Below are 14,434 nucleotides of genomic sequence, written 5' to 3'. Positions count from 1 at the left end.
ATGTTGATAACATAATGTAGCCTACAGTACTGCATGTTGATAACATAATGTAGCCTACAGTACTGCATGTTGATAACATAATGTAGCCTACAGTACAGTACTGCATGTTGATAACATAATGTAGCCTACAGTACTGCATGTTGATAACATAATGTAGCCTACAGTACTGCATGTTGATAACATAATGTAGCCTACAGTACTGCATGTTGATAACATAATGTAGCCTACAGTACTGCATGTTGATAACATAATGTAACCTACACTACAGTACTGCATGTTGATAACATAATGTAGCCTACAGTACTGCATGTTGATAACATAATGTAGCCTACACTACAGTACTGCATGTTGATAACATAATGTAGCCTACAGTACTGCATGTTGATAACATAATGTAGCCTACACTACAGTACTGCATGTTGATAACATCATGTAGCCTACAGTACTGCATGTTGATAACATCATGTAGCCTACAGTACTGCATGTTGATAACATCATGTAGCCTACAGTACTGCATGTTGATAACATAATGTAGCCTACAGTACTGCATGTTGATAACATAATGTAGCCTACACTACAGTACTGCATGTTGATAACACAATGTAGCCTACAGTACTGCATGTTGATAACATAATGTAGCCTTCAGTACTGCATGTTGATAACATAATGTAGCCTACAGTACTGCATGTTGATAACATAATGTAGCCTACAGTACAGTACTGCATGTTGATAACATAATGTAGCCTACAGTACTGCATGTTGATAACATAATGTAGCCTACAGTACTGCATGTTGATAACATAATGTAGCCTACAGTACTGCATGTTGATAACATAATGTAGCCTACAGTACTGCATGTTGATAACATAATGTAGCCTACAGTACTGCATGTTGATAACATAATGTAGCCTACAGTACTGCATGTTGATAACATAATGTAGCCTTCAGTACTGCATGTTGATAACATCATGTAGCCTACAGTACTGCATGTTGATAACATAATGTAACCTACAGTACTGCATGTTGATAACATAATGTAGCCTACAGTACTGCATGTTGATAACATAATGTAGCCTTCAGTACTGCATGTTGATAACATCATGTAGCCTACAGTACTGCATGTTGATAACATAATGTAACCTACAGTACTGCATGTTGATAACATAATGTAGCCTACAGTACTGCATGTTGATAACATAATGTAGCCTACAGTACAGTACTGCATGTTGATAACATAATGTAGCCTTCAGTACTGCATGTTGATAACATCATGTAGCCTACAGTACTGCATGTTGATAACATAATGTAACCTACAGTACTGCATGTTGATAACATAATGTAGCCTACAGTACTGCATGTTGATAACATCATGTAGCCTACAGTACTGCATGTTGATAACATCATGTAGCCTACAGTACTGCATGTTGATAACATCATGTAGCCTACAGTACTGCATGTTGATAACATAATGTAGCCTACAGTACTGCATGTTGATAACATAATGTAGCCTACACTACAGTACTGCATGTTGATAACATAATGTAGCCTACAGTACTGCATGTTGATAACATAATGTAGCCTACAGTACTGCATGTTGATAACATAATGTAGCCTACACTACAGTACTGCAAGTTGATAACATAATGTAGCCTACAGTACTGCATGTTGATAACATAATGTAGCCTACAGTACTGCATGTTGATAACATAATGTAGCCTACACTACAGTACTGCAAGTTGATAACATAATGTAGCCTACAGTACTGCATGTTGATAACATAATGTAGCCTACAGTACAGTACTGCATGTTGATAACATAATGTAGCCTACAGTACTGCATGTTGATAACATAATGTAGCCTACAGTACTGCATGTTGATAACATCATGTAGCCTACACTACAGTACTGCATGTTGATAACATCATGTAGCCTACACTACAGTACTGCATGTTGATAACATAATGTAGCCTACACTACAGTACTGCATGTTGATAACATAATGTAGCCTACAGTACTGCATGTTGATAACATAATGTAGCCTTCAGTACTGCATGTTGATAACATCATGTAGCCTATACTACAGTACTGCATGTTGATAACATAATGTAGCCTACAGTACTGCATGTTGATAACATAATGTAGCCTACAGTACTGCATGTTGATAACATAATGTAGCCTTCAGTACTGCATGTTGATAACATCATGTAGCCTACAGTACTGCATGTTGATAACATAATGTAACCTACAGTACTGCATGTTGATAACATAATGTAGCCTACAGTACTGCATGTTGATAACATAATGTAGCTTACAGTACTGCATGTTGATAACATAATGTAGCCTACAGTACTGCATGTTGATAACATAATGTAGCCTACAGTACTGCATGTTGATAACATAATGTAGCCTTCAGTACTGCATGTTGATAACATAATGTAGCCTACAGTACTGCATGTTGATAACATAATGTAGCCTACACTACAGTACTGCATGTTGATAACATAATGTAACCTACAGTACTGCATGTTGATAACATAATGTAGCCTACAGTACTGCATGTTGATAACATAATGTAGCCTTCAGTACTGCATGTTGATAACATAATGTAGCCTACAGTACTGCATGTTGATAACATAATGTAGCCTACAGTACTGCATGTTGATAACATAATGTAACCTACAGTACTGCATGTTGATAACATAATGTAGCCTACAGTACTGCATGTTGATAACATAATGTAGCCTACAGTACTGCATGTTGATAACATAATGTAGCCTACAGTACTGCATGTTGATAACATAATGTAGCCTACAGTACTGCATGTTGATAACATAATGTAGCCTTCAGTACTGCATGTTGATAACATCATGTAGCCTACAGTACTGCATGTTGATAACATAATGTAGCCTACAGTACTGCATGTTGATAACATAATGTAGCCTACAGTACTGCATGTTGATAACATCATGTAGCCTACAGTACTGCATGTTGATAACATAATGTAGCCTACAGTACTGCATGTTGATAACATAATGTAGCCTTCAGTACTGCATGTTGATAACATAATGTAGCCTTCAGTACTGCATGTTGATAACATAATGTAGCCTACAGTACTGCATGTTGATAACATAATGTAGCCTACAGTACTGCATGTTGATAACATCATGTAGCCTTCAGTACTGCATGTTGATAACATAATGTAACCTACAGTACTGCATGTTGATAACATAATGTAGCCTACAGTACTGCATGTTGATAACATCATGTAGCCTACAGTACTGCATGTTGATAACATAATGTAGCCTACAGTACTGCATGTTGATAACATAATGTAGCCTACAGTACTGCATGTTGATAACATCATGTAGCCTACAGTACTGCATGTTGATAACATAATGTAGCCTACAGTACTGCATGTTGATAACATCATGTAGCCTACAGTACTGCATGTTGATAACATAATGTAGCCTACAGTACTGCATGTTGATAACATAATGTAGCCTTCAGTACTGCATGTTGATAACATCATGTAGCCTATACTACAGTACTGCATGTTGATAACATAATGTAGCCTACAGTACTGCATGTTGATAACATAATGTAGCCTACAGTACTGCATGTTGATAACATAATGTAGCCTACAGTACTGCATGTTGATAACATAATGTAGCCTACACTACAGTACTGCATGTTGATAACATAATGTAGCCTACAGTACTGCATGTTGATAACATCATGTAGCCTACAGTACTGCATGTTGATAACATAATGTAGCCTACAGTACTGCATGTTGATAACATCATGTAGCCTACAGTACTGCATGTTGATAACATAATGTAGCCTTCAGTACTGCATGTTGATAACATAATGTAGCCTTCAGTACTGCATGTTGATAACATAATGTAGCCTACAGTACTGCATGTTGATAACATAATGTAGCCTACAGTACTGCATGTTGATAACATCATGTAGCCTTCAGTACTGCATGTTGATAACATAATGTAGCCTACACTACAGTACTGCATGTTGATAACATAATGTAGCCTACAGTACTGCATGTTGATAACATCATGTAGCCTACAGTACTGCATGTTGATAACATAATGTAACCTACACTACAGTACTGCATGTTGATAACATAATGTAGCCTACAGTACTGCATGTTGATAACATAATGTAGCCTACAGTACAGTACTGCATGTTGATAACATAATTTTACCGGTACATGTTTTATCATCACACCAAACCACAATGTGATCTTACAGTAATGGCTCCAAAAGCTCCAAACTGTTACGTAAAAAGCTGCTCACAGAACATCTGGAGTCTTGTCACCCCTGGAGCTAGGTCATATATCCACATGTAGACTGGTGGTGGCGCTACACCGAATGAATCTGCACTTACTGGAGCTAAGGAGACATGAGTTGTGGTGCGGATTGTGGAAGGACAGAAGGGCACAGTTCTCTGAATCAGGGCCAAAAGTGGACGAGTCGATTCAGAATGTGTGATTGCGGTTGAAGAATGCACTGGAGCTTATCGTCGGTTCATTCACCTGCTTGTATTTGCATGTAGAAGAGGTAGGGGACTCTGTGTCACACAGTAAAGCCCTGGAGGTTCTGCTTTGTCATCAGTATGCTCGACGGGATATTACATTCATTTGGCTCGGCCTCTCCATTCCTCAAAGTTCAAGGCACGGGACAAATGGAAAACAACCTCGCCTGCCTCCTTACAGAGATCTTGGATGCATTTTGAATTTCAAACAAAACTTCCCTGGGTTGTGAATTGCTTGTGACATTAGGCCTATTTCACACTTGACAACAGATTTGCTTAATTAAGACTCACTCATTTTGACCAGCAGCGAAGATGATGCAGGCCTTGGAAACAACAGTCGCCAAGCCTCCATTCAGCCACACAATAACCCCTGAGGAATTAACGGCTCTGTAATGAAACGTAATTCATCATTTTGCTGCTCTCATTCAATTGCCACTTCAAAGTGGTGCCTCCTCCTAGACTGTGCCTCCTCCCAGACGGTGCCTCCTCCCAGACTGTGCCTCTTCCCAGACTGTGCCTCTTCCCAGACTGTGCCTCCTTCCAGACGGTGCCTCCTCCCAGACTGTGCCTCCTCCCAGACTGTGCCTCCTCCCAGACAGTGCCTCCTCCCAGACGGTGCCTCCTCCCAGACGGTGCCTCCTCCCAGACTGTGCCTCCTCCCAGACTGTGCCTCCTCCCAGACTGTGCCTCCTCCTAGACTGTGCCTCCTCCCAGACGGTGCCTCCTCCCAGACTGTGCCTCCTCCCAGACTGTGCCTCCTCCCAGACGGTGCCTCCTCCCAGACGGTGCCTCCTCCCAGACGGTGCCATCCCAATCAGCAGTCCCCATCCCCATCTTCTATCATTACACGTCATGACACTCAGAGACTGCCTCTCCCAATCACCGCCCGCCGGATCCAGCTAGGCCTAATCATCTTCGGCTTGTCCAGTCAGCGATGGTGCCGGGAACCCGAGGAGCAAACCAAGCGTGTGGGCCTGCCTCTCAGTACTCAGCATCTCCATGTGCTGTTGTGTAAACAGTCAGGAGCTTTTCCCAAAGCTGGGGGTGGGAGAGATTAAAGCATTAAGAGAAAGGGGGTATAATATGGATCCGTGCTCTGCTACTCTGCTCTCCCTCCCAGAATGTTGTTGTAATGCGTTGGTTTAGAGGGTGGTGGGTGGGGGAGATTCAGGGAGTACAGGCCAGGTTGGCAGGCTAAGCCGAGCCGGAGTGACTGTGTAGCGGCCGGGAGCAGCCTGTGGATGTGGTGTAGTCCCCATGCAGTTGTCCTGTCATGTGTATCTAAGTGATTATCAGGAATGGCAGCGGGCCGCTTCATCCAATCAGGGCTATTATCCTCCCGGCCCCGCTGTTGATTAGAGAGATGGAGAAGATAGAGGAGATCGCTGTAGATAGGGGATTACAGGTCCAAATGGGACTGTGGCTCAGGTGTGTGTGTGTGTCCCCAGTGTGTGTGTGTGTGTGTGTGTGTGTGTGTGTGTGTGTGTGTGGACCCATTGTGACCCAATCCAGCTAAAACACTTGCTAGCTTTGACAAAGCTGGGATTTGTGTCATTCACTGTACCTGGAATGAAAATATGTAGATCTATTTCCCCATCCCCTTGTATTTATGGTCGTTGGTTAATGGTTTCTGTATTAGGTTTTTTAGAGAAGCGGTAGTACTGTCCCACTCCTGCCATCCTGGGTCTAGTTTGCTCAAAGTGATAACCATTAGCCAACTCAGTTGCCAGTGTGCAGAGTTAGAGTGGCTATGTTTGTCCCTATGATTATCCTGGTACTTGGTTTGCCACTCCCTCCGCTGCTTCTGAAACGCTCAGATGTCTGTGCAGTTCATGTCAGAGAAGTGAGTCCCACAATTACGCTACCTAAAAATATGACAGATGCGAATGACAGTGTTTATGGAAGTAAAAACAAAATCCTTTTGAAAGCTGAATTTGATATGCAAAATGAGTACATTCAGTTCAGCGATGATGTTTGCTGCTCGTCCAGACTTTCAATTTCAATTTACTGCAGAGTTCATCAAGCTACTATAGTGAAGTTTCAGCTTCATGAATAACACATTGCATGGATCCCTTGACCTCACATATTTTTAGCTTCTCCTGTATCCGTGATGGGTTGCAGTCAGAGGTAGAGATGGGCTGTAGTCAGAGATAGACAGCAAGTCTTATACCATGATGACTACACCAAAAGTGAACTGGTAATCATGTTTTGGCAGCTTGTATGATTGGACCTGCCCAGAACTCCACACAGATGGCTTGGCACTGATAGAATGTCAGATTTGGAAAGAAAAAAAAAACATTTGAGCTGGCTCAAAACACTAGCCTTTAATCCAAGTTATTCAATTTGGACCCACATGAAAAAATACTATGGTCTAAATACTGTAGTATTACTATATTTATATACACTATAGTATTCACTGTAGTGTTATTGCGGACATTACTGTAGTATACTATAAAGGGGAAGGAAAGGGGGATATCTAGTCAGTTGTACAACTGAATGCATTCAACCGAAATGTGTCTTCCGCATTTAACCCAAAATAGTATTCACTGTAGTATTTTTGCAGACATGATGGTAGGATACTATAGTTTTTACTGTAGTATTTTTGCAGACATGATGGTACTATACTATAGTATTCACTGTAGTATTTCTGCAGACGTGACTGTAGTATATTTAAGCAATAAGGCCCGAGGGGGCGTTTTTCCTATTTTGTTGCATTACAACCTGTAATTTAAATGGATTTTTATTTGGATTTCATGTAATGGACATACACAAAATAGCCCAAATTGGTGAAGTGAAATGAAAAAAATAAATTTTTTCAAAAAATTCTAAAAAATAAATTACGGAAAAGTGGCGCTGCATACGTATTCACCCCCTTTGCTATGAAGCCCCTAAATAAGATCTGGTGCAACTAATTACCTTCAGAAGTCACATAATTAGTTAAATAAAGTCCACCTGTGTGTAATCTAAGTGTCACATGATCTGTCACATGATCTCAGTATATATACACCTGTTCTGAAAGGCCCCAGAGTCTGCAACACCACTAAGCAAGGGGCACCACCAAGCAAGCGGCACCATGAAGACCAAGGGACAAAGTTGTGGAGAAGTACAGATCAGGGTTGGGTTATAAAAAAATATCTGAAACGTTGAACATCCCACGGAGCACCATTAAATCCATTATGATAAAATGGAAAGAATATGGCACCACAACAAACCTGCCAAGAGAGGGCCAACCACCAAAACTCACGGACCAGGCAAGGAGGGCATTAATCAGAAAGGCAACAAAGAGACCAAAGATAACCCTGAAGGAGCTGCAAAGCTCCACAGCGGAGATTGGAGTATCTGTCCATAGGACCACTTTAAGCTGTACACTCCACAGAGCTGGGCTTTACGGAAGAGTGGCCAGAAAAAAGCCATTGCTTAAAGAAAAAAATAAGCAAACACGTTTGGTGTTCACCATATGGAAGAAGGTACTCTGGTCAGATGAGACTAAAACTGAGCTTTTTGGCCATCAAGGAAAACCCTATGTCTGGCGCAAACCCAACACCTCTCATCACCCCGAGAACACCATCCCCACAGTGAAGCATGGTGGTGGCAGCATCATGCTGTGGGGATGTTTTTCATTGGCAGGGACTGGGAAACTGGTCAGAATTGAAGGAATGATGGATGGCGCTAAATACAGGGAAATTCTTGAGGGAAACCTGTTTCAGTCTTCCAGAGATTTGTGTGTGTGTGGGGGGGGTGAATAGTTATGCACGCTCAAATGTTCTGTTTTTCTGTCTTATTTCTTGTTTGTTTCACCCCCAAAAATATTTTGCATCTTCAAAGTGGTAGGCATGTTGTGTAAATCAAATACAAACCCCCCCAAAATCCATTTTAATTCCAGGTTGTAAGGCAACAAAATAGGAAAAATGCCAAGGGGGGTGAATACTTTTACAAGCCACTGTTTGGCCAATATACCACAGCTAAGGGCTGTTCTTGTGCTGATGATTCAACGCCTGCATACAGCCCTTAGCCGTGGTATATTGGCAATATACCACAAACCCCAGAGGTGCCTTATTGCTATTATAAACTGGTTACCAACGTAATTAGAACAGTAAATATGTTTTGTCATACCCGTGGTATACGGTCTGATATACCATGGCTTTCAGCCAATCAGCATTCAGGCCTCGAACCACCAAGTAACTGATTAAGGTTTAGGTGAGGGTTATGGTGATACCCATCTACAGTGGAACTCCAGGTAAAGAGCAGGCGGAGGCAGAGATGCAGTTCAGTTTAAGAGTATTTCTAGATTCAGGTAATGGAGATGACACATGGCAGGGAATGATTGACATGAGACTCGTCTTGAATGGAGACTTGGTTGGCTTTGTATGGAGTATGGTTTATCTAAAATGAGACAGGAAGGTACAAATAATACGGGTCAATAACAGCAATGAACATAATTAATCATCTGTTAATGACAATAATCAAAAAGAAATAAGCATATAAATGGGTAAAGCTGTAAATAAATATAGCAGCAATTAACAACGAATGGCCAGTAAGGGGCGAGGTAGGCCGAAGCTAGAGCAGGCTAATTTAGCATAGCATGGCTAGCAAACAAACATTATAAAACTAACAAAAGTAGCAAGCATAGACATAAAGTAGGCCTAGTGAGCATAACAAAGGCAATGCACAAAAAGTGCAACATTTATTAACGCGTCCATTAAAACTACTAGTACCAAAGAGAACAGATCAATAGACTCCAAATGGCTGTTTGACTGAGCCGTTATCAATACACAGCCATTAGTGGCCGATATCAAACAATGGTTTGGGAGTCCTCTTCTTATCCTCTTCTATAAGATAAAAGGATTGTCCTTAGCACTACTGATCTGACACAATGTACCGATGCTCGTTTCAAAGTATTATTATCACATGATCAGCGACGTCCAAAGTTTCGTTATTTTTTTTAAATCACGTGGTTTTTCAAACTGTGTTGCAAAATGCGAGATTCCACAGATTTTTGCCGTGGTTCTGGTGCCTTCTTCGATTCCAAGTTGCTTTCAAACACCGGCCTCTATTGGACACCTTACAATGTAGTTCAATTTCTTCATGTACCGTCACCTGAACGGTAGCTCAGCAGGTAGATTTGGGGTCTCGGGGACCAGAACAACAGGGAATTGGGTTGAATCCCAGCTAAGGCATTTTTTTAAAAGTAAAAAAAAAAGTGAAACCACACTTTCTGCACATTGTTGTTCAAACAATTAGTTTTATTTAGTAAAGTATAAGCATCCAAAATAATGACGTAGATTCACAGTTTTTGACAGAAAAAAAAGAACGATTCACAGCAAAAAAGGGATGCATGATGAAAGTTGCGAACCTATATGGTAATTGATAGTAGTCTACTAAGACCCACAACTAGCCGCCAGAGATTTGATGAATATTGTGGATTTGTTTTTATATGAACATCAAACGCTGCTTTTCATTGCTGACCAGCAGATGTCACTAATGTTTTTTCAAGGTGGGTGGGAAAGGATTTGGGTGTAGTTGAATCAGTGAAGGTAACCTGTAGTGGACTTGTGATATTTGTTTCTTCTGTCCAGAGGGATCGGGCGCTCCATGTCATGCAACTTAGGTCTAGATCTGTTTCTTGCTTTGCGCTTAGGAACAGGGCACCATTGAAAGGAGTGATTTCTGGGGTAGTGTGGAGGTGGAGCAATTGAAGTTGAAGATTCCTGGTGTTTGTGACGCCCGCCGTTTGGTGTGACGCAGACCCGGTGGTGAGCATGGTGAAACAGAGGAGTCATTGTCAGTCCTTTTGAGTTTTGAGTCAGAGTCTTTACCAGACAAAGTAATGTTAGGATATATCCGTTTTCCTGTTAGAGCTTTTGTGCAGAATCCACTGTGGTGTTTCAGGTGCAAGTTTATGGTCATGACGCAGCAGTGTGTAGGAGGGAGATTCCAAGATGTGGGAAGTGTGCAGGAGGGCATGGGACAGAGGATTGTGTCGTTTCGGTCGATAAAGTTGTGTGTGTCAACTGTAGGGTCACCCATGTTGCTGGGGATTGGAAGTGTCCAGTGCGAAAGAGGCAGGTTGAGGTGGCTAGAGTCAGAGTAGTGCAGAAGGTATCTTATGCTGAGGCAGTGAAGAAAGCAGAGGAGGATGGGTCAAGGCTGAGGGATCCTGAGAGGAACCCTGTGAGTAGTAGATCTGTGCAAGAACAGAGGGATAGGCCAACGAGTGATATACTGTATGCTTCAGTAAGGTTGGCTTCTTACTGTTCATAGCAATGGTTATCAACTGTACCACAGAGATGGAACGCAAATCACAGAAAATAGATGTTGTGGTGGCAGCTGCAGAGATGTATTTGGGTGCACGAGATTTGACTTCAGAAGAGTTACAGGGTGTGTTGAGTGGTGGTGTCCCGTCCTCCCAGGCTGTTGGCATGGTGCAGCATCAGATAGGGTCAAAGTAGTGGAATGGGTAGTGGGTTTTTAATGAATGGATTGTATCACAAATTATAATGGATTTATATTATAGTCCAGTTGGGTGTGGTAATGCAACATATTGGATGCCAACCGCCATTAAACCCTGAAGAAGAAGAGAGAACTGTATAAAAGCACATGTTCAGGTGAGAGCTTTGTACCTGGGAGGGACTTTGTGTGTATAGACTGTACAGTGGCGGTGCTGTTGGATGATTTCTGTGAGCAACCATTTTGTGACCACGTTGTCTTGAAGAAATGTTTGGAGTGTGGTCAATTGTTCTGAATGGTAGGTGTTGAGTTTGACCATCAGTGAGTTTATTAATGTGACAATATTCAAGATGTTAATTATGTAAAGCCACTGTAATAATGTCCTTCTGTTTTCAGTTGGTTTGTTTGGAGAGGCTTTGCTGTTTTCAGTTGGTTTGTTTGGAGAGGCTTTGCTGTTCTGAGGTCCAGGCAGTTTATTGGCAGTGCCCTCCAATAGTGACTCTTTTTAAGTAAAGTAATTTGTATTTCTAAAATATCTACTGTTTATTGTAAATGCAGTGGTTCACTGTTCTTTCTTTTCTAACCATCAGAAGTACAGTATTGTTTGTTTTTAGTCCTCTAATGTGCATTGTTTCTGTCAAACAAGCTAACCTAATCCTCTAAGCTTTAAACAACTTTGTTTCTTCTTTATATCTGCCTCTGTACAGTTTCCCTTTAATGGGCCTAGAACTGCTAACGTTTAGATGTTACAATTGTAATACATTTTTGTTTATTTTTGCAAAGGTGTGTTGTCTGGTCCGTTGCATTGCTCAGAACTGTTGACCCAACTCAATAGGTGGCCTGTCACAAGCCTGTGTGTCTTATGTTCTGGTTGAGGTGTTCCCTTCATTAAACAGTAACTGGCGTAGTGTGGTAGCTGTGCCATTTTAGCTAACCCTAGTCGGCAGGTGTTACTACAGTAAAGTCTGCAAAAACACTACAGTAAATACTGTAGTATATATTAATACTACAGTATTTAGACCATAGTATACTGTAGTATTTTATGAATGTGGGTTAGCTGTAACATGTTGGACCACAATGGAAATACATTTAAAACGTTTGTGTTATTCTCGACAAATTTCTAAATGCATTGTATCCACATTTGTGGTTGTATTGCGTTTCTAAATAGTCCAAAAAAAAATCAATCAAGGGATACTACAGTGTGGAGTATATTATACTAAACAATTCTATAGTAAGCACTACACAATCGAGGGAGAACCTCAAGAGGAAATCCCCGGCATGATCTCCCCAAGGACAGCACAAATCAAAACCGCATCGACAAAGCTAGCTAGCAGTCCAATCGATAAAAACAGTATTTAATAAGCACTACACGATCGAGGGATACTACTGTGTGTCTTATAGTATACTACAAGATTATTTAGTAAGCACTACACGATCGAGTGATACTACAGTGTGGAGTATAGGATTATACAGTATACTACAGCATTCTATAGTAAACTGTAGTGTTTTTTTTTATGTGGGCGAATGCAGGCTCCACGAACACACGTCCCAATTGTTTGCCGCTCTTTTCTACGAGGTCGTTGTCTTCTATTTGAATCCACACGAGACACGTTTCCATATGTTAAACCCTGAACATATGCTACTCACTGAACCAAGGAAATGGGAACTCGCGTCATTGTCATCCTATGGGGCCATATTTTGGTGAGGCACGCTACGGAGAAGACTGACATCACAGGAGAGCCACATTAGCAGAGTCATGTGGAGGAAAAGGGACTCATTCTCTAAAAATAGATAATAGAAAAGTAGGCCAGGGTACGTTGCAGGCAGCTGGCACACAGGAAGTACAATACTTTCAGTTTTTCCCTTTGTTGTGCAATCCGATGGAACAGCCGTAACCTTTAGCTCGTTGGCTATTTCGGGCCTGTGGTTTATTATTAGCATAACTGATTGCTATGTGCTTTTTGTGACTTTTTGCCCCACAGTATGAGTAAAAACATATATTTTCCCGGCTCATAAAGTTTTCTTATGTTGCGTTATGGCCTCCCGATACACATTCTCAACATTAAATCCATTATTTTCATTTCATACAGCACATTTTAAACACATTGCACTAAACTACTCTACACAATAGGAGACTACCTCAAAAGGGATAGTAGAAAATTACATTAATTTCAGAGCTACTTGGGGGAATGACTCCAGCTCTGTGATACTGAAGGCTTCAGTTCTGGCTGTTCATATGGGGGGGTCAATATTGGAAACATCCCGGCTGGTCTGTCTCCCGTGCACAGCTTTGTGAAGTCAAATAAGAAAGTTATTTTTTATCTCCTGTTTCAAAAGATGAATAATATCCGTAGCAGAGGCAGACGTTTTTCATGAACATGTGACTTGACCAGGGGGAAAACAAATTGCCCTAGTTATATGGACTGTGATTTTAGCAATACCTCTGTTTCTACACGCTAGTTATATGGACTGTGATTTTAGCCATACCTCTGTTTCTCACTGTTTCTACACGCTAGTTATATGGACTGCGAATTTAGCCATACCTCTGTTTCTACATGCTAGTTATATGGACTGTAGCCTCGTTGCGAACCACAAACGGGAAGCCTGAGGAAGTTCTACGGCAGAAATCAGCTAGAGGGGTCAGAACCCAGCATAAATCAGTGACGCCTTGCAACACGTCAAACCAATCAAATTCCTTGCTAGGGCGGAGCTCCATAGGAGCTCACTAGATTAGTGCCTAGGAGCAACAGTGCGTGAGGGCAAAACATTTAAACAAAACAAGCGTTTTAGAGCGTTGCCAGCACACTGGTTTTCACAGCATTTGTGTTATTTTGAGATGCGCTTAGCTGCAGCAAGAGGGGGGAGAGAGTCTACAATGCCGGCCATATCAATATTTTTCTGAAGTGATATTTGGCTGTAAAGGCTAGGATGAGGGACAAGTAGCTATCCACAATGAGGTTCATTTTAAGAAAAGTCAGCTAACCTTGTTAACTAGCTACTAGCTAGTTCATTTTCTCTCACGATTATTAAGCCAACATTAAATAAAAATAAAACCAGCATATTATTGACCTAAATGTTTAGCTGTGTTAGCCCAGTCGCTAGCTTATCCAGGGTCAGTGATGCGTAGAGCAACCATGTACTGTCTAACTATGGGAATTGCATTCATTTAGCAAGCAACATTGCTAAAATGAATGAAATTAAAGGAATCTCATAAAATGTTACCTGTAATGCTCATCTCCTGTAGCCTAATTGTCGTCATCTTATTTTCATCTTGTACCTAAAATTACAAGGGTTGGATTTGCACTTCTTTTTATATGTCGGCACTTAAAAGGCATGTACAAAATCTGGTATATGGTTTGCCTCATACACATTGTCTACTGGTATCATTTTAAATTGAGAACATATAGCTCAACATGTAAACAATGTGTGAGTTTAGCCAT

At 41.1% G+C, this 14,434-nt stretch overlaps 1 protein-coding gene across 2 annotated transcripts in view; it reads left to right on the top strand.

The window, feature by feature from the left end:
• The window catches only part of LOC121539027 (MAM domain-containing glycosylphosphatidylinositol anchor protein 2-like), a 195,640-nt gene that overhangs the window by 37,921 nt on the left and 143,285 nt on the right, over nucleotides 1–14,434 (top strand). Inside the window, exon 1 of one of the 2 annotated variants that reach the window (XM_045206173.1) lies at nucleotides 10,993–11,292. The exons of the other annotated variant lie outside the window; for it this stretch is intronic. Within the exon in view, the coding sequence (XP_045062108.1) occupies nucleotides 11,262–11,292 (31 nt within the window). The 5' untranslated portion in view covers nucleotides 10,993–11,261. Of the gene's footprint in view, nucleotides 1–10,992; nucleotides 11,293–14,434 lie in introns of those variants that run through there. 2 annotated transcript variants of the gene reach the window in all.

This window comes from Coregonus clupeaformis, chromosome 21 (genome assembly GCF_020615455.1).
Source record: "Coregonus clupeaformis isolate EN_2021a chromosome 21, ASM2061545v1, whole genome shotgun sequence".
NCBI classification, from domain to species: Eukaryota; Metazoa; Chordata; class Actinopteri; order Salmoniformes; family Salmonidae; genus Coregonus; species Coregonus clupeaformis.
Note: the sequence above shows the minus strand (reverse complement) of the source record. Positions and strands in the feature narration are given on the sequence as shown.